The sequence below is a fragment of the Cetorhinus maximus genome, chromosome 10 (assembly GCF_964194155.1).
Source record: "Cetorhinus maximus chromosome 10, sCetMax3.hap1.1, whole genome shotgun sequence".
In the NCBI taxonomy this organism is placed as follows: Eukaryota; Metazoa; Chordata; class Chondrichthyes; order Lamniformes; family Cetorhinidae; genus Cetorhinus; species Cetorhinus maximus.
In genome coordinates this window covers 17,032,490-17,059,267 of record NC_135888.1, presented here as the reverse complement: position 1 = coordinate 17,059,267, position 26,778 = coordinate 17,032,490, and the positions used below count along the sequence as shown (strand labels likewise).

At 42.5% G+C, this 26,778-nt stretch overlaps 1 protein-coding gene across 2 annotated transcripts in view; it reads left to right on the top strand.

Annotated features, from left to right (window-relative positions):
* The window catches only part of ass1 (argininosuccinate synthase 1), a 155,335-nt gene extending 130,710 nt beyond the window's left edge, over positions 1–24,625 (top strand). The window contains exons 12-15 of one of the 2 annotated variants that reach the window (XM_078550058.1): positions 24–155; positions 9,982–10,138; positions 23,532–23,597; positions 24,438–24,625. In XM_078550058.1, the coding sequence (XP_078406184.1) occupies positions 24–155; positions 9,982–10,138; positions 23,532–23,597; positions 24,438–24,489 (407 nt within the window). In that variant the 3' untranslated portion in view covers positions 24,490–24,625. The remainder of the gene's footprint in view (positions 1–23; positions 156–9,981; positions 10,139–23,531; positions 23,598–24,437) is intronic. The other variant, XM_078550059.1, reaches the window with a different exon arrangement.
* Positions 24,626–26,778: the final 2,153 nt, after the last annotated feature.

Genomic DNA, 26,778 nt, shown 5'->3' with positions numbered 1-26,778 from the left:
TTCTTCTCTCGGTAAATGGTTAGGTATCTATGAGACCCCAGGTGGGACAATTCTGTATCAAGCTCATGTGGACATTGAGGCCTTCACCATGGACAAGGAAGTGAGGAAAATCAAGCAGCTACTGTCACTGAAGTTTTCCGAACAGCTGTACAATGGTAAGCAAGGAAAATGATGGAAAATTATTAAATTTAAGGGCTAAAATGCTGTTAAGATAAACCAGTCACACTGCTTAAGCCTTTTAGTTCTGTTTATGATACTATACTTTTCCTGAAATTTACCTGAGGGACTATAGTGGAAATTTAGGGGGCATATTACTAAGGCTGTTCCATATGCCATACAAAGCAACAGAGGAAATATAATTATTAATGTTTATTTAAGGTTTCTTTCTACTTATTCTACAAAATTCACTGAGGCTTTTTTGAAGGAAGATAGAAAGATCTCTCTCTTTTATACAAATGCACACAACAACAAATTATATTTATGTAATGCTTTTGAGATAATAGGCAGGATTTTCCCTTGGTCGGGTGGGTACAGCAGGCGGGCCCGGGAGTGGCCGCAAAGCAGACCACTGCTCGCAATCGGGCCCTGACCGCGATTTCACAATGGCTGGCCAATTAACAGCCAGCCAGCGTGAAACACGCTCTGAGAGCCTCAGCCCTGCCAGGGTGGGGGCGGGAGGAACGCGAGCGCTGAAGTCTGCGCAGGCGCAGGGGATTGTGCACTGAAAGAGCTGCCTCAGGGAGCTGAAGAATTTTACAATGAAAAATAACGATTTTAAAAATAAGGGAAACATGTCCCCACAGGTGACTCAGTCACATGAACAGGGACATATTAAAAATGGTGTTTAAAATTTTTATTTTATAATTACTGTTGGAAACCTCATCCTGCCTGTGGATGAGGTTTCCTAAAAAATGCAAAGGCTGCCTGGCCGATTCGCCCCACTAACCGTAAGGTTGGACAGGCAGCAAAAAATACAAATCAGTTGCTAGTTTAATGGCCTTAATAGGCCTCTTAATTATCGGCAGGCGCACTGCCAACTCTCACGCCTGCCCGCCGACCGAAATATCGTGTAAGTGCTTGATGACATCGGGATGCTCTCCCTACATCACCGCGCACTACTTTACTCCTGAATAGATCGGGCACATGCCTGCCTGCGAGATGTAAAATTATGCCCAATACAATGTCCCAAGGTGCTTCACAGGAGCATTGTAAAACAAAATATGATACCGAGCCACCTAAGGAGACATCAGGTTAGATGAGAAAAAGCTCAGTCAAAAAAATAGATTTTAAGGACTCTCTTAAAGGAGCATAGCGAGGTAGAGAGGTGTAAGGAAGGTATTCCAGAGCCTTAGGGCCAAGGCAACTGAAGGCATGGCAACTAATGATGGAGCGAATAAAATCGGGGATGCACAAGAGGAGCATAGAAAATTCCGAGGGTTGTGGGGTTTGAAGGGATTACCTAGATATGGAGGGGCAAAGCCATGGAGGGATTTGAAAATTAAGGATGAGAATTTTAAAAATCAAGATATTGCTTGACCAGGAGCCAATGTAGGCCAGTTTGCACGGGAGTGATGCAGGAAGGAGACTAGCTGCAAGTCGGGCAGTAGAATTTTGGATGACCTCAAGCTAATAGTGACCAGCCAGGAGTGCATTGGAATAGTCAAGGCTGGAGGTAACCAAAGCATGAAAGAGGATTTCAGCGGCAAACTAGCTGAGACAGGGGTGAAGTTGGGCGATATTACAGAGGTGCAAATAGGCGGTCTTAGAGATGGCATGAATATGTGCTTTGAAGCTCATCTCGGCTCAAATGTGACAGCGAGGTTGTGAACAGACTGGTTTAATGTCAGACATGCCAGAGAGAGGGATAGAATCAAGAGCAAATTACTGCAGATGCTGGAAATCTGAAATAAAGACAGAAAATGCTGAAAATACTCCACAGTCCTGGCAGCCCATGGGAGGCCGTTCAGCACTCATTGATCAGCAGCCCCACCAGCCGAGGTGGGAGCTGCCAATCTGAAGAAGGAAGGAGAGAGGAAGAAGGTCAGGTAAGTTTCTTTCACCGCTTAAAAAAGCCAACCAAGCCAAAAGGGAATCCCACCAGGGACAGCCAGTGGTCACGGCTGTGGCCCAGTTTCCATTATGGGTCCAGGACAGGGAGATCCTCACATGATACATTGCAGCAGCTCCCCCCCCACCTCTCCTTGCCCTGGCCCACCACATTGGCCTGGACTTGGACTGCCCCGTTGCCAAATAAAAATCCCAGCCAGTGTGGGAAGGGGGCTTAGTAATTATCAATAATTGTCCTCAATTGGCTGCTGGGCAGCCCTCATTCAAAATGGCTCAGGGTTGGGATCGTGGCAGTGAATCATCATGAAGGTCGAAGGCGCCAAATTGCATGCCTGCCCATCTCTGATCAGACCCTGCATTAACTTTAAAATCCCAGCCCTTGTGTCAACTGTGTAATTTGGCAGTGCGAAAATCTGTGGAAGAGCCTATGAGAAGTGACCTGGGATTGTAATGAAAGGATACTTCCATTTTTTTTCTCATCATGTCAGGAATCACATTTTAAAAAAACAGATATTGACTGAGATTACCCCAGAGTGCAAGCCCCACAACTGGAAGAAGAGCTGTTTTTGATATGAGGAATCTCTCTAATTGCTACAATTCGCCTCCTACTTCAAGGATTATTTGCTTTTGTCAGTGCTCCTTGTTGATGAAATGAATATTTTAAACAGATTTAAACTGGTAAATCCTCCTTCTAGAGTACAGCCCAGGTGTTTAATCCTATTGTCTTTTGAAGAGCTTGCAGTTAATAGGATTTATTTTATTAATGTTTGGATGTTGGTTACAAAGAAATAGCACAAGTCTTGGATAAGTAAAGTGAGATCAATGATTGAAAGCTTGTTTAGAGCTGGAGATGAAAGGAATGTAATCTCCACACCTGTAAATAAGCAACCCCCCACACTTTTTAATCACAGTGAAGTAATTGTTCTATTGCAGTGAGCTGCCAATGAGTCATGTTCTTGCTGGGGGAATACCAATCACACAGAGAATGACCTTCCTTTAAGACATTTGTGATGTCATGATATAATGTCAGTAGGATGATCTTGTGGCCCTTCCTGCTCCTGACAGTAGATAAAGGCTTGTACTACTTTGGAGAATCAGTCTGCACCTAGCACAAAGTTAAATATTTTCATGCATCAGCCTCACTGCCTACAAGACTTTTATTCATTCGTGCAAGGTGAGCATAGCCGGCAAGGCTAACATTTATTGCCCATTCCGAATTGCCCTTGAGGTGGTAGTGAGCCAACTTCTTAAACTGCTGCAGTCAATGTGGTGTAGATACACCCAGTGTTATTAGCGAGAAAGTTTCAGGATCTTGACCCAGTGAAATGTGATATAGGGCTGGATTTTCATCTTTGTGGCAGGTAGCAGAAGTCAGGAAAGTTCTTGACTTGATGCGTCCACCTTGGGAGAAAGTACAAAAAAAGACAGGATTTTCATTCTCGGGAGTGGTGCTTACAGGATTTGGGCCTGCTGACCCTTAGAAAGAGTTCGGAGGCAGTCTTAGGAGCTGTCAAATGCCAAGGAGGGCTAGTTAAAAGGCCTTCCTTGGTGCTCTGGGACTTCATCCCTGTTATAATAAAACAGTAAGGTCCTCCAGCCCTTGCCTCTCAAATCCCCTCACCTGCCACACACTCACCATGCCCCATCCATGCTACCTCATGCCCCTCCACCCACCCCCAATGCCCCTCATACCCTCCTTTCCAAGCTATGGCACTTCCATGCCTATTCACCTAATATACACTCTCTGTATAGAACAGACACACCCTATATTGACAATATGTAAAAGCTTTGAAAAAAACAGTCATTCATTCATAACTTTCCACTTTCTTAAAAAATCTCCTTTCAATACAGCCCAGTGAAAGTATCAATCATCCAGGCCCTTTAAAATATCAACAGTGGAAACTGTAAGCACTCTAAACCTCTTTAACTTGTGTAAGTAAACATTATGCACTTGACAGAATAGATCAAAGAGCCAGAGCTGTCAATCAAGCAATGTTTTCCAGGAACACAGCTATTTCAACACTTTAATGGATGCCTGGGCTCTCAACCAAGAATGCATAATGAGGCTTGCAGGTGGTGGTGTCCCCAAGCATCTGCTGCCTGTGTTCTTCTAGGTGGTAGGGGTCATAGTTTTTAAAGGTGCTGTTGAAAGAACCTTGCTAAGTTGCTGCAGTGCATCTTGTAGATGGTGCAAACTGCTGCCACTGTACACTGGTAGTGAAGAGGGTGAATGTTTGAGGTGGTGGGTGGAATGCTGATCAAATGGCTGCCTTTGTTTTGGATTGTGTCAAGCTTCTTGTGTGCTGTTGGAGCCACGCTCTTTCAGGCAAGTGGAGAGTATTCCATCATACTCCTGATTTGTGCATTGTAGATGGTCAACAGGCTATAGGGAATCAGAAGGTGAGTTATTAACTACAGAATTCATAGTCTCTGACCTGCTTTTATAGTGACAGGGCTGGATTTTACGTTCCCCCACAGGGCATATTTATGGCGGGGGAGCAGCAAGCCCACACCTCGCTGTCCACCCCTGACCCAGTCCCCATAATATGGTGGTGGGTGGGTGGGTGCCGAAATCAGCAGCCAGCCCACCATTTAAAAAAAAATAATTAATGGACAATTGAGCTTATTACCAAGCCAATTGACACGTATTTCATGCTGCCCCTGCCATAAAACAGTTGGTGTGGGCAGGCAGGTGAAAGTGGGAAGCCCACTTTTGAAAATAAAATTTGGAAAGAAAGGGAGGGCACAGCATTTGGGGGTTGCCATTTCACATTGGGGGCACCCTTCCCCAAGATGCAACCCCCCTTCCTTTGTTCTTCCCTGTATGGCCTCCGAAACCTGCCACCCCCTCGAATCCCCTCTTCCCCCTTCCCTAGGCTGCCTGACTCCTCCCTGCTCTAAAAGCCCGGGACTTACCTGGCTCTGGGATCCATCAAAGCCCTTTGTGGGTCTGCTTGCAGTCCCAGCAGCAATGACTACTTAATTCTGGTGCTGCTGGGACTGCTAGAGCTGCCAACCAGTCAGGTTGGCCGGCAGCTCTTGAGGGCGGGACTTCCTCCTGCCGAGGGTCGGAAGACCCACTCGCAGCCTATTTACCCCTTCAGCAGCATGTTAAATGCGGGGCAGGCTTTTATTAGGTCTGATGGTTGCCGGCCGACTCTTCCAACAGAGTGCAAGCAATATACCCCTACCCTCACCCACCCTGTGCCCCCCCCCCCTCCCCCAACTATAAAATTCAACCTACAATATTTATATGGCTGGGCAAACTTTTGGTCAATGATAAAATGATAACCCATATGATGTTGATGGTGGGGATTCCAGCAATGGTATTGCCTTTGAATATCATGGGGAGATTGTTGGACTCTTTTGTTTTGCGATGTTCATTGCCTGGCACTTATGTGGCACAACTGTTACTTACTACTTATCAGCCCAAGCTTGAATATTGTTCATCGGTGAACATTCCCACTCCTGACCTCATGTTGGAGGGGAGGTCATTTTTGAAGCAGCTAAAATGGTTGGCCCTAGAACATTACCGTGAGGAGCTACTGCAGTGATGTTCGGAAACAGATGTTTAGACTCTAACAATCACAACCATCTTCCTTTGTGCTAGGCAATCCTCCTGATTTTGCTATGGGTCCTTGATGCTACACTGGGCCAAATATTGCCTTGATGTCAAGGACATTCACTCCCACCTCACCTCTGGAATTCGGCTCTTTTGTCCACATTCAACATGGAGGAACACTGATTCATCAGCTGGGGCAAGGTAGTGGGTGGTAATCAGCAGGGGGTTTCCTTGCCCCATATTGACTTGATGCCAAGAGCACCTTACAGCACCTTTAGCCCACAGTTTGGTTTTTGTTGTTTTTTCAGTTGTAACGTTCTTCTCATTTTTTGTTTTCAAAAATATTTATTTTTAAATTTTATCATTTTGGAAACCCTTTTATATAAAAAAAATTAAATACTTTTTGTCTCCTTAGAGTTGTTATTGTTGGGGAATGGAACAGATGCCTGTTTTGATATGTCAGCAAAGCCAAATGTAAAATAAAACTTCCTTTATTCTTCCCTGATAAATCCATGCTTAGAATTACACCAGTACTAAATGACTGAATTCTTTCCTTTAGCAGAGGGGTCTCTGTTTGAAATTACAAATTTTATGTCAATCTCGGGTCTTTTAAGTTGTGGACCAAGCACACTAGGATTGGAGGATTGAGGCTGCTGCAGATTTATTTAGCATGGGACACCGAGCCAATAGTTGTACACTTACCTGGGCTTTAGCTGCACTAATCTCTGTGTGTTCTGGAAAAGGGAAAAGCTAATGCAAGGGTTATGCCATGATTTCTAAAGGTTAAGTGGGTGATTGAAGGTGATGAGAGGTTAGTTGAGTGGCAGCCCCTTGCATACCTTTATTATCTAAAAAACAATAAATTCCTAATTGCTTTCCTTCATCAGTTACAACGGACTGGACAGGAATGGTGTTTACAGGTGTGTGGAATGTACTCTGGTTAATGTTCTGCCTCTGAAGATACTTTGTGAGAGATCTGTTGTCCAGAGTAACCAGTGTTTACACTTGAGGCCAGTGTGAAAACTGCAAAAAAACTAAGGTTTAAGATATGAAAATCCTGGCACGTGTTTTTTTTTATTGTTATGGTTAGCTGAACATTTGTGAACATTTTGTTTTTGGCAGCTTTCAGCAGCATGAAATCATAAGTGTCTAATAAAGACACCATGTTGGTATAAATTAGAGCACTAGAGTGGTAGAATGTCAGTTTCAGTCACCTTTCCTTTGCTGAATTCCCCTGATGCAAGGCAGAATGTCATTTTGCCTCTGGGTTAGAGCACTCGAATAATGTCCGGACTGATAAGAAACTGCTGTAGTTTGAAAGCTGTAAAGTCTTAAGTGAAAAAGTTACGGTAGCCTCCATCACTGGGTCTGACTCTCTGTAGCGCAAAACAGTTCATACATTGGCACCAATTTGTCAATTTTATTCAGAAATCACAAGGATAGCTAATGTAGGAAATTGAAATGTCAAACTGGTGAGGTAAAGGCTGTTGTTCTGAACTTTAAGTTATATTCTTGGGTCAAAGTAGAGGGAACTATTTTACTATTTAAGTGCCTGATGGGTGAGAAGGATGGAAATTGTTCCATTCCCAGCATGAACATCCCTCAATGCGAGTGCGAAACAAAGGTGAATCTTAAATGCAGCTTATTCAAAGTTGTAGATAGGTTTACCCATCATTATCAGCAAAATTCTTTCCATGGTAGAAACCCATTTTAGTTTCACATAAGATATACCTAGGTCACTATTAACCTGTTTATCATTTTAATGGGAAGTGTGTTGCATCAAAAAAGACAGATGACAGTTAAAAAAGTCTTCACTCATGATAATCATAGGCTTTGTGTGATGTTTCTGTGATATTACTAAAAACAAATTACATTCTCTTCCTCAAGGGAGTTGAGTGCTGGAGAGTATGTTGGCAAGGTGTGCATCAGCCTGATAAACAGACAGATGTGGCAGTGATAGCTTCTTGTAAAGAGAGGGAAAGAAGTACAGAAAAAGGGGGAAATTGGAGACTGTCAGCTCTTTTGAGCTCTGAGTAGAGATGTTATTTTGGAAAGAGAGTACCGGTGAGCAGCAACAAAAACGTGTAGGTTTGCAGAACGAAACATATGGACCTTTGATTTCAATCCTGATAACTACTGGGTCAGGTCTCAGCTATTCAGTTAGATTTACTAGAAGGTCTGAGGAGCCCCTCGTGGGACTGTTCAGCAAACTATCAGGAGGCCACGGCAGGCTGTTCATTCAGGGCTCAAAGGCCTGCAGGATGAATTTGAACTGCCCTTTGTGACTTCATTGTCAGGGTTGGTAGAGCTTTATATGGTTGAAAGAAGCCATTTTTCAGCCCTTTCTTTCCTGAGAGGCCCTCTCTTGTAATGACTTTGGTGATTCCCAGTAGGTTGTGAATTTGTCATGTGTCATTTCTAATAGATGCTGTTCCCTACCTCATAGAAAAAAGTAAATAAAAATCACTAATATAAACATCTGTAAGTGATATAAAAAAACTTTGCAGATAGGTTTTTCAAAAAACTGAATTCAGCAGTAGCTTCAACTTACACAGTAATTAACAGTATCCAAATTAGATGAAGGGATTCCAGGTTATTAGTAAATTAGAGCATGTTTGCAGCCTATTAATCAAATACAATTAGAGTAGAAACAATGAAAATGCATGATATTTGTTGAACAGAACAGCTGGAGAAACCGTTGGTGGGAGTAGTTTTTATTTGTTAAAACATGTGACAAATTGCATTCATAGTTTGCCATGCTGATGGTACAGTGTCCATCATAGTAATGAGCAAATTTTATTGAGCAACTGGCATTGTTGACACCCTGAGGGGAGTGTCTGTGGTACTGGTATATACCGCTGTGCCTGCCTGTTCAATCAGTGCCAGATGGATTGGACAGCCTGGGTTTTGGAAGTTACCCTAGTCTATTTCCTGGTTAATCCTTTACTTGTCTTTTAGTCAGGTTGTCTATGCCCATAAAGCTCTGAAGTCAGCACTAAATTCTTTTGTTATGAGTACTTGATCTAAACAGAATATATTGCGCAAGCTCCAATTGTAAGATTTCCAATTGTATTCAACCATACACCTGCATACTAGAGGTATTTTTTCTAAAAAAAACATTTTAATAGCAGCAAGCTGTTGACTCCAGGGGATAGCCTGTATGTGTGACATAGTGTCTCATTATCCCTGATGTAGTTGTTTTATTATTATTTTTTGGCTGTGATTAGAGCTCAGAATGACATCTCCTGATAACTAAATAGGAAGATGCATGTTGGCAGTCAGTGACCAGTGAGCAGCTTCACAGCTGCATGGTTTCCACATTTAGCTTTTGAGTATTTATGCTGGAAGCTCTACTTACAATCGTAACAACACTAATAAGTAAAGAAATTGTAGCTTTGATTAACCATGCAATGAAAATTATACAGTGTAATATACAAATAACAGTAAAATATTCTTTATTTGCCTTCTTTCCTGTTTCTCCTTCCCATTTTTTTGCTTCTTACTGGCCATGTTGGGTATTGGATGATTCTTTAGAACAAAGAAAGCAGGAGATTGGAGGTCGGCCTGTTGCAGCAATCACTGAGAAAGTGAAGAGATACTATTAAACTTACAGAGCCTACAGCTTTAATAAAGTAGTGTCAGATCTGCTCTGTGCCCATTTCTGATCACTGTCTGTTGTCTTGATATTGGGTAATACTTGCTTTAACACTGTAACATTTTTATTATAGGATTATGCATGTCCAGTTGCGCTTTATGTAAAATGGTTGAAAAGACTACAGATTAGGATTTACTTTGCAAAAAATTAAACTGTAGACAGTTTTTTGATCACAGCCATTCTTACTGCTGGAGGCATGATCAGGCCGCGAAAATGATTTGTATCCATAAATCTAGGGCTTTTGCATGTGCTTTGCCTTGCTACTGGTAAGGCGTGCGGACTGGGGGAGAAAAATGGGCCTTAATGTATTTAAGAACCATAGAAATGAGCTTTTTGCTACTTTCCAAAGTTTTTACAATAACCAGATCGCAAGAGAAAGCTCTGTCAGATGTTTGGAGCCGTATGTTGCTGGACTGTATGGAATGCAGTCTCATATTTCACCACTGCGAGATGTGCATTCTCCAACCTTCCTGCAGTGCAGCCCAGATACAGTGCCATCATCAAAGCGAACTGGTGTTTGTTTTTCAGTCTTAAATACATCTTTGGGATTCAGGTGGTATTTGTGAACTGGGTGATTGTTGTCACCATGATTTGTGATGTTTTCTTGCTCAATGAGATTGCTACTTTGCTACCGTTTCAGATTATCTGCTCAATATTTATTTACTTCTTTAAATAATTCGTATTCATGATTTGATAGGATTTTGGGACAGCCCGGAGTCTACATTTGTCCGGCACTGCATCAACAAATCACAGGAGTACGTCGCAGGGAAAGTTCAGCTGTCTGTCTTCAAGGGGCATGTTTACGTTCTTGGTCGGGAGTCACCTAGTTCCCTGTACAACCAGGATCTTGTCAGGTATGTAACATTACATTCTTTATTAATTGATTTACAGTTTTGTTTGAATAATGTGAAAAGTTTTGTGCTCTGAATTCCTATCACAAGGTCAGCTTAGCTGATGAAGACTCTTATTTCCATTTGGTCACATTCCAAAATGCCAACCATAACACCTTCCTAGTACAGCACCTAACTTCTTCTTGTAAGTCTAGAGTTCGGGCTTGAATAATCCTTCCTGTCAACCATTTTAGCTGTCAGAATTAATGACTAAAGTAAGTGTATAGTGAGCAAAATGCGCCAAGTTTGAACCTGTTGCTAAAATAAGAAGCTGGGCATTTAAAGAGTAGCAGTACAATGAGGAGTAGAAGATTTATATCTTCCACTAAGGAGATCAGTTAAAACCATGTACCCATACACATCTGCCACGAAAGACAAAACAGAAGTTCCCACTGTGTTAGTTTGTTCCACATCCGAATTCCTCTTAAAATGACTTGAACAACCTGGATCTCCAGAAGGGCCCCACAAATGCTGACTGACTTGCAGTGCATTCTCAGCATCTGCTAATATTTTAAATTGTCAAAATTGGTGGCTTTACATTTTGTCTAAAATCTAATACATGAACTTACAGAATATCACAGTACAATATTACAGGTTATAAATGGGGAATTTTGCTGAAAATTTTCAAGAAACATTTTTCTGATATGTTTAGAAGGAACGTTATACTAAAGGCTAAATGTTTTTACTGAGATGCAATAGTCACCATACAGAAACATTGGTTGAGTAACTGATGAACTCATAAGTACATAATCAATGTAAACTGGCAAAATGAGAAGCTGCTTGCTCCTTTGTTTACTTCCAGCTTCTTCACTTTTGGCCTCTATAAATGAAATATGTAGATTCAGGGGAATAATGCACTTAGGATTTGAGTTTTAAAAGAAATAACATTTATTGTAGAGTAATTGATGTTGATCAACTGAGATTTAAGCTGTTATGGTTTAGATTGCTACCCTGACCCTTTTGATGAAATTATTTCCTTTTACATTTATTCATTCATCCATTATCTATAAACTTGCTGTGTATAATATATATATTAGATACTAAAGGCAGAAATTCTGTTTGTCGTTATTGAGGTTGATGTTTTGTAAGTGGGCAAGTATGGGGAGGCAATGCATTATTGTTGATACAGTGAGATTAGTTATTGATGCCCCAAAAAATGTGTACATCTGATGCACATATTAAAGTGTTGTAATCTTTATTGATTTTAATCCACCAATTACAGCCACAAAAAAAATCAACAATAACACATACAGATCAATAACCCATGGTACAATTCAGTGGATCAATACAAATCTGTGTTAAGTTTCTTGCAGTCCGCTCAAAAGGCAACAAACTGTGTCCTTTAACCTTGTTTTTAAATAAGTAAACACAATTACTCATGCAGAGTTAGAATTGTATTGTGTTACACATGCAGTTTACTTTCTTATTGTCAAAGTTACGTTTTGCGATTGTAAAGACATTGAAATGTTTTTATCCCTGAGAAAAAAGGTATCGGGTAGGATAAATACCTCAGCTGATTTATCTCTTTTGTAGGCAAAGTGCGCACAGAGTAACCCTTAATAATCCCCTTCTTTATGGTTTACAGTCACAGAAGGAGCTAAATGAATAAAGTAAAAGTAATCAGGAGCATTTATTCCCTGTCAGTTCCAAAGTGATTTCTCTTTCAATTTCTACATCAGTGCCTTTAAAATGTTTGAATGATGATGGAATCATACTAATAAAAGAATAGCAGTAAGCAGTACAGGAGGCTGGAAGTGACTGGTCACAGTAGGTATAAAGTAATGTAATTATACGGCATACAGCCCACTCGACTGCACAAAAATAAAAGCATGGAATTCTGGAGAGACATCCAGCACCATTGTAAATTCTTCCAAATTGCTTGTTTTTTTATTCTCACAAATAATTCATCATTCACAACATGGATGGTAACTGCTGTGGAGTTTTGAAACCTATATGGAGGGAGATGAAGAAAAGCAGAAAACCTAAAAGCAAAAGTTAAAACAGAAGAGATTTTAAAGAATTATATAAGGGTATTTTTTTCTGAATTTCTCCCCATTTTTTGGTTTCTCTGGATACACATTACCTACAGCTGAGAGGCAGATGACCTTCTCCCAGGCCACTGCCAATCCAAAGCTGAATTGCTGCTAAGAGCCTCATGAGAAATGTACAAGAAAAATTTTTGCAACAATATTTTTCTTTCTTTCATTCCTGTGAGGGCAGGGTGGCAGGATTCAGTTCAGTGCTTCACCATTGCCACACAACAGGAGCTCAGCAGAATGTAGAATTAAACCCGCGCCCAACACTTTAGTGAAGGGTTTCATTGTGTTATGCAGCTTAAACTAGGAGAGGTTTCTGAAATAACACTCCGGTACAGTATAAGAACCCATCCTCTTAATGGCACAACCCCAGGAAAGCCAGGCTATATAGTGCATAATCCACAAGATAACACAGGATGTAATATAAAAAATAAGTTTGGAAAGCAAGATGCGGTAGCTTTGCAAATCAAGATAGTGTTTTTGCTGAATGATGATTGCTATAATGGTGTGAGTAACACTATTTCTATTTGTACGCTTTAACCTCATTGGTGAGGCGCTTAGTTGTCACACTGACTCAGTGTGATTTCTGAGGGTCAGTCATATTGTTTCTCAAAAACCGTGACCCAGTTTTAACTCCCAGCTGGGTGTAAAGCCAAGGCACTCACCTGCATTTCCTGATTTTTGAGCAGATGACGGGGGACACTCACGGGAAAGCAGCCATCCTTTTTGAAATATACAAATCAGGACTGATTATGTTATCAGGACCTGATCTGCAATTTTAGTTGGAGGTCTGAGCCTGGGAGGCCTGATCGTAGAAGCAGTGTCAGCTTCCCCGTCAGGTAAAATCTGTCAGGAGTCAGATCATGTGCCTGAGAATTTCTCTTTATGTCCCCTTGTTGGCCATGAGGAACAGGTGTGCTCAACTGGGTTCCAAGGAAGTCCTGGGTCACCCTTGCTCTGGACTCCCCTCCCCTCAGCCCCATCACAGCAACAACTTGTATTTATGTAGCACCTTTAATGTAATGAAACATCCCAAGGCGCTTCACAAGAGCATTATACTGACCCACATAAGGAGAAATTAGATCAGATGACCAAAAGCTTGGTCAAAGAGGTAGGGTTGAAGAAATGTATTAATGGAGAAAGCAAGGTAGAGAGATGTAAGGAGGGTATTCCAGATCTTAGGGCATAGGCAACTGAAGTACGGCCTCCAATGGTGGAGCAATTATGGCCCAGAACATCCATTCCTGGAGTGTCATACGCTGGAGGTACCCCAGAAGATGTGTCGTACCCTTGGAGGTCCCCAGGCAAGGACTGCATGGTAATTTCCCAGGAAGTTTAAACTTCTGATGGGCAATTACCCTGCACTGGGAACCATTTAATTCTCCGATTTTAAATTGGAGACTTCAGATGGTTCCGACTCTCTTCACAGAATAGTTACTCAGGAAAAGTTAAAAAGATTAAAACCACTTCTAACTCCTGGGTAACTATGGTACTGAACCCTCCATCACCTGACTACCCTCCCGACCTCCGACTACCCCACATCTCTGACTACCCTCCCCACCCCCAACTACCCACCCAAGCCCCCATCCCCCTGACCACCCGACACCCTGTCCGGCCACCCAACCGCTCCCCGACCACCCTAACCCCACCCCCTCGATCACCTTAACCCCTCACCCACTTACCTTATACACTTACCTTCTCCCTTGCTACTTAAAGTGCCTTTGGTCTTTAAACTTACCTGGTTTATGGCAGCTAGTGCCATGTAAAGGGAGCATGGCTTCCTTTGCCCGACTCTGCTGCCCTGCCCTGGAAGGACTGGGAACCAGGTAGGCAGTACATTTCTCACCTGGCCCAGGACTGAAGTACAGATGAGAAATGTGCAGCTCCGGGAATGTAAAAGGAGTGGAGTGCCCATCCAACAGTAATTGCCATTTCACGGAAGTTCTGGCCCTACGATTGGGAATGCACAAGAGGCCAGAATTAGAGGAGCACAGATATCTCAGAGGGTTGTGGGTTTGGAGGAGCATACAAAGATAGGGAAGGGTGAGGCCATTTGAAAGTATTTGAAAGCAAGGACTAGAATTTTAGAATCAAGTTGTTGCTTGACCACGAGCCATTGTAGATCAGCGAACATAGGGTGATAGGGGAATGAGACTTGTTGCAAGTTATGATACGGACAGCAGAGGTTTGGGTGATGTCAAGTTTGCAGAGAGTAGAATGTAGGAGACCAGCCGGTAGTACATTGCTTATTCAAGTCTAGAAGTAACAAAGGCGTGGATGTGGGTTTCAGTAGCAAATGAGCTGCGACAGGGTGAAGGGGACATGGTGGCATAGTGGTAATGTCACTGAACTCATAATTCAGAGGCTGAAGTTAAAGCTGTAGGGGCAAGGGTTCAAATCTCACCACTGCAACTGGTGGAACTTAAATTCAATTAGTAAAATCCGGAATTGAATGCTAACCTACTGTCTGTACCCACTCATTTCCTCGCAGAGACCAGTGGATTAAAAGAAGTAGGAAACCTGAGTTCATTCCTCATCCCAGGGGCACTGATACCAACAGTAACACCCCCTCCCAAATTGCTGCCTTGGTGAGGTCAGCACAAATCAGAATCAAACCTGATGCCTTCTGATCTCTATGACTTAGTGCTTCTGTTGAAGATGTAACAAATAAGGTAGATAAAGGGGAATCCTTAGATATATTATACTTGGATTTCCAAAAGGTATTCAATAAGTTGCCACATGAAGATAAAGGCTTATGAAGTTGGGGGTAATATGTTAGCATGGATAAAGGATTGGTTAACAAAGACAGGAAGCAAAGAGTAGGGATAACATGGCATTTTCAAGTTAGCAGCCTATAATTAGTAGAGTGTCACAAGGATCAGTTCTCAGGCTTCATCTATTTACAATCTATATTCATAACTTAGACAAAGGGATGGAGAGTAATGTATCTAAATTTGATGAATGTACAAAGCTAGGTGGGAATGCAAGTTTTGAGGACACAAAGGGGCTGCAAAGTGATGTAGACAGGTTAAGTAATTGAGCAACAAGATGGCAGATTGTGGTGGAGTATGAGAATTGGTCATAAGAATAGAAACACAAATTATTTTTTGAACAAGGTGAAACTTAATAAATGTTGATGTTCTGAGGGACTTGGATATACTCGAACAAGAAACACAAAGTTAGCATGCAGGTGCAGCAAGAAATTAGGAAGGCAAGTAGCATGTTGCAAGGGGATTGGAGTACAAGAATAAAGAAGTCTTGCTACAATTGCACAGGACTTTGGTGGGACCACACCTGGAATACTAAGATTCACTAGATTGGTCCCTTTCGTGAGAGGCTTACTAAATTGAGCCTATACCCTCTGGAGTTTAGCAATATAACAGGTGATCTCATTGAAACATACAAGATTCTGAAGGGGCTTGACAGGAGAGACACTTAGCATGTTGGGGAATCTAGAACACCAGGGCACAGTTTCAGGTTAAGGAGCCAATCATTTAGGATTAAGATGAGGAGAAATTTCTTTACTCTAAGGGTTGCGAATCTTTAGTAGAATTCTCTACTCCAGAGAGTTGGGGATGCCCCATTGTGGAATATATTTAAGGCTGGGATAGACAGTTTTTTGGTCTCTCAGGGAATTGAGGGATTTGGGGAGCAGGTGGGAAAGTGGAGTTGAAACAAAAGATCAGCCATGATCATATTGAATAGTGGAGCAGGCTTGATGAGTCTATTCCTGTTCCTATTTTCTTATATTCTTATGGCCTGAATCTTTGGCTCAGCGAGCGAGGGCGGGGCGTGCTCGCCGAGGCATAAAATGACATCAAGCGTGCACTCTTTCCGCACTCCCGACTCAGGCAACCGCCCGCACAGGGAGCGCACAGTGCTTCCAGGTGTGCATCACGTTGGGCGGGCCTTAATTGGCCCACCCACGTAGAATGGCGGCGTGGACCCGATTGGGGGCGCCAATCAGGTCCGCACCCGCCCCCCCCACAACCTCCCGACGGGGAAAAATGTATCCTATATCCTTCTCTAGGCAGTGACTTCATCCACTAGACCATCAAGGGAACGAATGCAAATATATTTAATGATTTGCTCCCTTGATCGTCTAGTAGATGAAGGCACTGCCTAGAGAAGAACATAAGAATATAAGAATTAGGAACAGGAATAGACCCATCAAGGCTGCTCCACCATTCAATATGATTATGGCTGATCTTTGGTTTCAACTCCACTTTCGCACCTGCTCCCCAAATCCCTCAGTTTCCTGTGTTCCAGATTTATTTTGTACTTTTTACATTATGTGACCTGGAACTACGGCATTGTCCATGCGCGTGTTTTTAATTGTTCTGAGGATGTTGGCGATGCTGGCAAGACCTTTAATTATCTGAAGAAGGGGGTGGGCTGCCACATTTTTTCACACCTTTTGATTTGTCACAGACTCTATTTTTAAACAATATTTTTAAAACAAAACTTACAGCCTTCTGATCTTAACATTGCGTTCAGCAATTTCGGATTATAACCACTGTTCCCAGGTTTTTTTGGACAGCAATTGCTGTTAATGCCTCCGTTATGTTATTTTCAGCTCCTCTAGATCCGTCTTCTATTTCTTTATCACTCCCTTTTTGCCTTGCATCATCATCCTTTTTGTCATTTAATCTCTCTTGCCTTCCACTTTATCACAGATCTTGCCTTTTGTTTCCTCCACCACCCTCTGCCCCACCTTCCCCCCCCAAGTTCCTGCCCCTGTTACTTGCTTAAAAGTAGTTACACCTCTAACTTTTCCCAGTTCTGATGGAAAGCCACCAACCTGAAACATTGGACAGAATTTAATCCAGGCAATGAAAGTCTCATCTGCCGACCGGAGAATAGGCGAGAGCCCCGCGTCACCTCCACTGGGAAAGGCCTGCCATTTAATGTGCCTATCAGGTACTTAAATGGCCACTGGTGGACCTTCCCTTGCATGAAGGACCCCAGGGGCATGGAAACTCCCCCTCCAAGAGCTGCCAGCCAGTCACAGGCTGGCAGGTTTAAGCTCTCCTTTACATTCAGGACCATTGGGAATGGTTGCAACTGCTGGCAGTGCACCCACCAGAGGCTCCAGGATCCATGAATGACCCCAGGCCAAGGATGAGTGAGGGGAGGGGTGTCGCTGGCTGGAGGAGGCAAGAGATCAGAAGAAAGGGCAGAGAGGTGGTTCTGGTATTCCTGATGTCGGGTCCCTCGATGAGGCACTGAGTGCCTGACAATGAGGGACCAGCCCCCCGCACCCCCCACCACCCCACCACCACCACCACATCGGGAGCCCACAAACACTTCGCACATAATGACTCTCCCACCCATCAGTAGTTCAATACCATCAGCAGCAAAATGAGGTCCGTTAATTGCCCACTCGGGCATTGGATGGGAAGGCATCCACAAGCCCTCCTGTCCCGGCTTGATCAGGGTAGAGACCTAAAGGTGACGAGTCTCTACATTACACCCTCTCGCCCGATTAAATGGCTCCCATCTCCAAACTCAGCTTTGGAGAAGGGCATCAAATTCCACCCATTGGGCAGAATTTTCTGCCTGTCGGGCGAGCGGGCCCTACCCAATCGCCATCGGGAGCGGAGCCAATCGCCGCCGGCTAAGCGGGCCGCACTGCAATTTTACGTGGGTGGGCCAATTAAGGCCCGCCCAGTGTGACGTCCGCCGGGAAGCACTGTGCACTTCCTGTGCGGGCGAGGGGGAATCCCTAAAAGCGAGAGTGCGCTCTTTCACGCATGCGCACGAAAGAGCACACATCTCCCTGAGGCTAAGTGCAGCCTCAGGGAGATTGCTTCCACTTTTAAAACTATTAAAAATTGAGAAAAGAAAAATCCCTTACATGTACCCTCATGTGACAATGTCACATGACTTGGGACATGTTCATAATTTACAGAATAGCTTTATTACAATTTTTAAAACCCTGCATGAAACCTCATCCCACTGCTGGATGAGGTTTCATGTTTTCTCTATTTGCCCCCGGGGCTCCTGGCCTGCCCGCCAACCTTAAGGTTGGAAGGGCAGGTCCTTTAATTGGTTAAATGATCCTGTCATGGCCTCAATTGGCCATTGACAGGTCGGCGGGCCCGCAGCTGATTTTGCTGCGCCCCCGCCTTCCTGAAAATTTAAATGGGGCGGGATGACATCGGGGGTTCCGCCCAACGTCATCCTGCCTCATTTTACATGTCGCCGAGTGGGCCCCGCCCCCTGCTCGCCGACGGCAAAATTCTGCCCATTAACTCTGTTTCCCTGTACACAGATGCTGAATATTTCCAGCATTTTCTGTTCTTATTAAAGAATTAAAAATTTTCTTCCCATTCCTCCCCACACCTTCCCCTCTCCATCCTGTTCTCAGCCATAGTTCATTGTACTGAGAACCAAATTCTAAGGTATTATATTATCCTGCAGACATGTATTGTAATAAGAACAAATCAAGTTGTGTGGTAGGTATAAGAGGACATTTGTTTAGACCACATGTTTTTATTGCGGAAGTCTGCAGCTGTCAGCATGAATAGGCAAACTGAACCCAGATTAATGCCCGTGGTGCTCCAGCAGCCACTTGTAGGTGTGTTAGAGTGTGACCCTGGGAGGATTCATCCTACATTTTATTTATTTTGTTAAACACCCAAGTAAATGTTTTGTTACATTGCTAAAACCAGTCTCCCGCAATCAAACCCCATAGCTTAAGACACAGTACTGCCGTACAAACCATATCATTTGATTAGTTTTTATTAAATTGCATGTCACAGGTGAATACAGTACCTGTATATATATTTTCAAAATATGCCTTTTTTTTTAACTAGATACTCAGTACATTTAATTGGCCATATCGCCTTGAAGGTTCTCTACATCCTTGACATTGTCAGATTATAACGGGCAACAAAACTGCTTTTGATAGATGTTCTCTAATTGTTAAGTTCCCATTGTATGAAAGCATTCAGTGCAGTGTGCATACTCTAGATCAACAAAAGAACAATAACTTGGCTTTTAATTTTTCTTTTAAAAGTAAAACTCTGGTGGTTTAACTGAGAGATTTCATTTTATTGCTCCTGGGTGTCAAAGAATAAAAAGAAATCAATTTGTTGAGCAAAGGTTTTCCATTGAAAAGGCTGTGTCAATATGCTGTGGCTTTTTAGACTTGCCTTCTAACAGACTATAATAAAAGACTGAGGAGCAAAATTAAAGTGATGCATGTTTCATGGACATGTTGCTGTCAACATGCATTATCCTTGAACCGTTTATTGATCCTGATTTATCTGTTGAAGCAGTTGACCCTACATTTAGCAAGGGTAGAACAGATTGATGTATTAGTGTAAGCAAAACCTTGGATAAAAACACTATTTAGGAAACAGCACCTACCATAGGGGTATATATACCCTGGGGAGTTACCCTCATCATCAATCTGCTCATATGGTATTCATGGTAAGAAGTGTTAAATGTAGTTTTAAAATAAATAATAGGCTTGCTCATTACATTGTGTGCAATGCTAGTAAATATATCACAAACCACTCTAGTTCAACTGTGTAGTGAAATGTGCATGCTTGCTAAGTGAATAATGCAATAAGATGCGCCAAGATGTTAATTATATAATCAATTTTCTCTATAATATGCATTGATCATTACACAATGGAAATCACAATAAAGTGTACAAACTCAGTGTAAGGTTAGTACTTAATGAATTTGACAATTTCACTCACTAAAACTTCGGAGGGAGATAATTCTTCCCTTTTGTTCAAAGTCATTTTAGCACAGAGGTACATATTACATATATGTCTGCAAATATCTGCCAATTTCACTGTATAGCTAGTCACAAGGGAGTATATTCCCACATTCTACCACCATGGTCTTGATCACAGATGAGGTCAACTCCACAAATTTCCTTTTACCCTTTTCCAGCCACATCCTTCAACTTCCTTCCAACCAAATTTCCTTCTGTATCTGCCCTGGGAAGAAAACTCTCCCCTATATCACTTTTAAGTTTCCAAATGCTTAACCTTTAACCCTCCCTTTGCACAAGAATCTCTCACCTTCACCTTTGATGTCCTTGTCTCTAGTAAAACTTTTTGTTCCCTCAAGTCCAAAGACATAGACTTGAATGTATCTGGCACAGAACTAATTCAGCTATCCATCACCTGATGTGGCTGCTTCCAAAGCTTTCCTCATTCATTGTCTGAGGTTGTTCATGATCTTGCTGACTAAATCAATTCCAAAATAAACTTCCAAACCTGTATCCTTTCCATCACAAAGACTACCTACATCCACTTCCACAACATTATACAGAATTGCATAGAATTTACTGTACAGAAACAGTCCATTTGGCCCAAGTAGTCTTTGCCGATGTTTTGCTCTATTCTGTTTCATCTAACCCAATCTGGAAAATCTTTGCTCTTTTCTCCCTCATTTACTTATCCAGCTTCCCCTTATGGGCACCAATGTTATTTGTCTTAACTACTCCATGTGGCAGCAAGTTCCACAATCTAACTACCCTCTAGGTAAAGAAGTTTCTCCTGAATTCTGTTGGATATACCAGTGACCACTTCAGCACCTAACTCTGCCATTCTACTGCTGAAATGCTTATCCATATTTGCATTGCCTCTATACTCGACTATTCCAGTGCTCTCCTGGCCCTCCTATCCTCTGCCCTATGTAAACTTCAACTCATCCAAAATTCTAACTTTTTGTTTTGTTTCCCATACCAAGTCCCACCGATCACCCCTGTCCTTATTAATTTACATTGACTCCTTGTATCCCAATGCCTCCAGTTTAAAATCTCTGTTATCTTTTCTGGCTTTACAACCCTCCCTGAACTCCCATGAACACCCAGCTCCTTCTGAGAGGCATTACCTCTCACTATGCTTAAATATTGATGACTCTAGTTTAGTCACCTGGAAACATTGGGGCAGATCATTCAGTTAGATCGAAACTGTTCTGTACCTCCAACTCCATTTACATACCCCACCCTTTACCCTTGCCAAATCAAAAGTTATCAATCCCAGTCTTGAAAGTTGCAATTGATCCAGCAGGCACAGCTTTTTGGGAGACAGAGTTCCAGATTCCAGTTCCAGATTTCTACTACCCTTTGCGTGAAAAATGCCTCCTAATTTCACTTCAAAATGGCTTAGCTCTAATTTTAAGATTATTCTCTTACTTTCTGGATTCCCCATCTGAGAAAATAGTTTCCCCGTCGATCCTATTGAATCCCTCTGTCATTCTAATGTCCTCAATCAGAGCACCTATCAACCTTGTAAACTGAAGGAAATACAAACCAAGATAATGCAACCTGTCATCATAATTTACCCTTTAAGCCCTCATAAGATTCTGGTGAATCTGTGCAGTATCCCGTCCTAGGCCAACATGTCTTTGCTCAGGTTCAATACCCAAAACTGAACACAGTCCTTTAGGTGGTGTACAACTGAAACGTAATTTTCTCACTTTTTTGCATTCGAGCTGCCCACTCCTCCCCAAACATTTCATTATGCTTTTTGATTAAATTTTCTATCTGATTACCAGCTTTTAAGGATATATAAACTTGAATATCTAAATGTCTTTGCTGAAGCACAGCTCCTAGTTGCTTCGTATTAAGAAAATTTTTTGATCTGTCTTTCTCAGATCCAAAATTGGTGACCTTATGCTTCCCCAGATATTGAACTGCATCTGCCATGGCTTTGCCCATTCACTTTGTCTATGTGTCCATTTGTAACCTTGTGCTCCCTTCCACTGAACTTACTGTGCCTCCTAACAGTCATTTGCAAATTTGGACACACAACTCTTTAATCTTTTATCCAACATATTACGTATATATATTATATATATATATATATATATAGCCCCATTGCAGATCTTGGAAACACAATTTATCATATCCAGCCAAAGAGAGAATATTCCTTTTATCCCTACTTTCACTCCTACCTCATCAATCCATCTTATGAGACACTAAGGGCCGAATTTTACGTCCCGCGGGCAGGCACGCGCCTGACCCGATCGGGCATAAAATCGCACAAGATGATGTCAGGCGAGCATCCGACATCATCGTGCACTTGTGCAATATTTCGCTCGGCGGGCACGCACAATAGTCAGAAGTGCGCCCGGCGACAATTAAGAGGGCAATTAAGCCCATTAACGGCACAATTGTCTCTGATTTTTCATGGCCCGTCCAACCTTGCAGTTGGCGGACGGGTGAATCGGCCAGGTGGCCTTTACGTTTTTCATCAAACCTAATCCAAGGATAGGATGAAATCTGTTATGAAATAAAATTAAAATAAATATCTGTGGACAGCATTTTTATGAGGTATATTTTCAGGTGCTTTATTGTGATGCATGGACATTTTTTTTTTTTGCATCTTTTTAAACCTTTATTCAATCATTTGAATGTCTGCAGCTCCCTGAGGCAGCTGTCTGTCTTCAGGGAGCTCTCTCGCAGTGCTCATTTGCACCAGCAGTAACGTCATTGCCCACCCTCTTCCCGTTCCCACGCCGGCAGTGCTGAGCTTTTCAGCGCGCATTTTCATGCTGGCCATTAATTGGCCAGCCAGCGTGAAATCGCGGTCGGCGGGTCTGTTTTCTGGTCACTCCCAGGTCCACCGATCATGCACGCCTGCCAAAGGTAAAATTCAGGCCTAGAATACTATGCCCTTTCAGTTTTGCTAATTTTTTTGTGCAGAACCTTATCAAATGTCTTCCGGAAGTTCATAGAGAACATTCGTAGTCACTCCCGTAACCACAATGCTAGTGTCTATTTTTATCTGAAATGCCGTGGAACATATTGAAAGGCATTGAATGAATGCAAGTTTTTGCTGTTGCTTGGCACCCCATCTCATTGGTAGATTAGATTTTAGCATGTAGGGTAAATCAAAGAGATCATCCAGCAGCTCCATGTTCTGGAACTTGGGTTCTCTAACATGCTTCAACATGGACTTGGTACAGTGATCAAACTTTTATCTATCTGGTGAGACATTGCATTATAGTAGTGGTTACATTTAGGTTCCATTGTAAGTAATTGCATGTGGGGGCTAATTAGCTTGGTTGGTTAGATGGCTAGTGCGTGATTTAGAAGAACACCAACAGCCTGGGCTCAATTCCTGCCTCCTTGCCCTACCCTGAGAGTGGAAGGCAATGGCAAACAACTACTGACAAAAAAAACTGCCAAGAAAACAACTCAGGCTGAAGCACCAGCAGACAATGAGCCAAGGACCTGCCTTCAGGCAAAGCGTACAAGGCATGACTTAAATGTATTAAAATGTAGCAAAAAAATATTAACCGAAAGTAGATTGATGTGATTTATTAACTTATTAAATTTTTCCTTCCAGCATGAATGTCCAGGGTGATTATGACCCAACTGATGCAGGTGGATTTATTAAGATTTGCTCTTTGAGGTGAGTGCTATTATACTACAAAAGAGAAACTTGTACCCAGGTGTTTTGTGCTAGTTCAAAATTTGCGCTTTTTCTCTATTGTCATGAGGACAATAATTTATAAACCCATTCTGAGTAAGAGCTAAAAGGTTGAACGACTTAATAGCCAACAGCTACGATACAAATATGGCTCTTGTCTGCCTTTATTACCTTATTGTGGATGTGCCTGCACCCATGCACTAGCCACTAGTGAGGTATGCAAACATGTTGTAACTTGGCATGAGGAAGGAGCAACAGCAGCCCCTGCTTATGTCTTCCTCTGATTTTATTTCCCTTCCATCCAGTAAACCGCCAAATCCCATTCTTCTATTTCATCTTGCAGCCAAGATCAGGAACCACCAAATGAGGACTCTTGTGCATGAACATGTTTTCCTCATTCCTATAGGACAAATTACAATTAACTTTTTGGAGGGGTGGGCGTGCCACTAAATTATGTTTAGAATTTAAATACTCCAGTTGAAAAGTTTATAGTCTGAAAGCCTGTCTTGCATGACAGTTGCAAAATCTCTCTCCATAGTGGCTTATTTAAAGACGAATACCTGTATATTTAGACACTGAGTATGAACGAGCCACCGTTATAGCACATCAGTCAAGATGTGCAACCTTGCTGTATACAGCACGCCCACATCTTAGTAACTACAATGATGGGTTCAGGTAGGTCTTCGTGAAAGAAAGCACAGAAGAGTTTAGTTGGAAGATAATGGATTTCTGCTAAAATCTGTGTAAAGCAAATTCTCTACTTTTTTGATGTCTCTTTGTTTTGTTATAAAAAGCTAAATATCCCATTGTATTTTCAAACAGGCTGAAGGAATACCATCGTCTCCAGAGCTCCATGATTCCAAAATCTAAATGAATGAGGTCAAATTTTAACTATCAAGTTGATGCACTCGAATTTGACGGGATATGAAATTCTGTGATGAAAGGAAAGTGTGGATTTTCCCTGTATGTTATTGGTTTCACTTTAAATAAAATGAATAGTCTTGAACATCGAGGTATCTCAGTTGACCTTTTTTCTATTTCCTTTAAATGACAATGAAAAACAAGGACTCTTAAATGCATTTTAAGACGTTGGACTTTGATTTTTTAAAATATATTTAGGTTACGTTACTTTGCTTTATTTTATGAAAAGCTTAGATGAAGGTTTAAGACTCGTAGCACAGGTTACTGTCAAGGCGAAAAGGGGAAATGACAAAGCTCGATAAATCAAGAATTGATTGGGTGGTATTGAGCTTGGGTTTTAAAAGGCTGAAGGTTGTAAGAGGAAGGAAAGGTAAGGAGTTTTAAATGGAATTTTAAAGTGTAAGTCATATCTGATAAACATGATTGTATTTTTTTGAAAAGCTCACTGAGTTAATGGACATGGAAAAGTCTATGGATGTTTTGTAAGTGGACTTTCGGAAAGCTTTCAGTCTAGGCTTTCATAAGAGACCATTAGGTAAAGTTGAAGCTCATGGAATTAAGGACAAATTATTGACTTAGGCCAGAATTTTATGCAGAGGTGATGGCCCTGCCCCTGGTTGAAAAGTCAGGGGCTAGCCAGCCTCCACTTGACATGGTTGCCCGAGCCAAACTTAAGGTTATTGGGCCATTAATTGGCTCAGGGTGAGACTTCCACCCCCATCTGAGAGGAAGTCCCGGCTCTGAGAGCTGCCAGCTAATCAGATAGCCAGCAGCTGTCAAGTCCCAGTAGTGTCACCAGGAGCAGTGGCCACTGTTGGGACTGCAGACAGCCCCAGTGATGATTGTGGAGCCGGATTAGAAGGTAAATTGGCGCCTTTCACCAGGGCCAATCTAACAAGCCCTGCATAGGGGGGGTGTTAGACTGGGTTCAGGACGGTCAGGGGGAACATGCCAGGGGAGGGAATACCATGGGTGGCGGCCTCTGTTGGGCAGGTGGTGTCCAAACAGGAGGGAACCCCTCCCCAGCCCACAAAAAGGCTGCCAGTTGGCAGTCTTGCCACATGGTGTGGACACCTCCCACCATGGGAAAATAACAGTGGTGGTGGGACCCGTTCAGTCCCAGGGCATTGCTGCAGGAGTTCCGCAGGGCAGTATCTTAGGCCCAAACATCTTCAGCTGCTTCATCAATGACCTTCCAGTTCTGAAGGAGATAGCTGAAGAGATAGTGGAGGCGTTAGTGGTGATCTTTCAAGAGTCACTCGAGTCAGGGAGGGTCCCAGAGGACTGGAAAATCGCTGATGTAACCACCCTGTTTAAGAAGGGAGTGAGGCAAAAGACGGGAAATTACAGGCCGATTAGCCTGACCTCAGTCATTGGTAAGGTTTTAGAGTCCAATATTAAAGATGAGACTTCAGAATACTTGGAAGTACATGGTAAAATAGGGCAAAGTCAGCATGGTTTCATCAAGGGGAGGTCATGCCTGACAAACCTGTTAGAATTCTTTGAGGAGGTAACGATTAGGTTAGACAAAGGAGAGCCAATGGATGTTATCTACTTGGTCTTCCAGAAGGCCTTTGACAAGGTGCCGCACAGGAGGCTGCTCAGTAAGATAAGAGCCCATGGTGTTAGAGGCAAGGTACTAGCATGGATAGAAGATTGGCTGTCTGACAGGAGGCAGAGAGTGGGGATAAGGGGGTCCTTCTCAGGATGGCGGCCGGTGACTAGTGGAGTTCCGCAAGGGTCAGTGTTGGGACCACAACTTTTCACTTTATACATTAATGATCTAGATGAAGGAACTGAGGGCATCCTGGCTAAGTTTGCAGATGATACAAAGATAGGTGGAGGGACAGGTTGTATTGAGGAGGCGGGAAGGCTGCAGAAGGATTTGGACAGGTTAGGAGAATGGGCAAAGAAGTGGCAGATGGAATACAACTTGGGTAAGTGTGAAGTCATGCACTTTGGTAGGAAGAATAGAGGCATAGACTATTTTCTAAATGCGGAGAGAATTCAGAAATCTGGAGTGCAAAGGGACTTGGGAATCCTAGTCCAGGATTCTCTTAAGGTTAACTTGCAGGTTGAGTCAGTAGTTAGGAAGGCAAATGCAATGTTGGCATTTATTTCGAGAGGACTAGAATATAAAAGCAGGGATGTACTGCTGAGGCTTTATAAGGCTCTGGTCAGACCACATTTAGAATATTATGAGCAATTTTGGGCCCCATATCTCAGGAAGGATGTTCTGGCC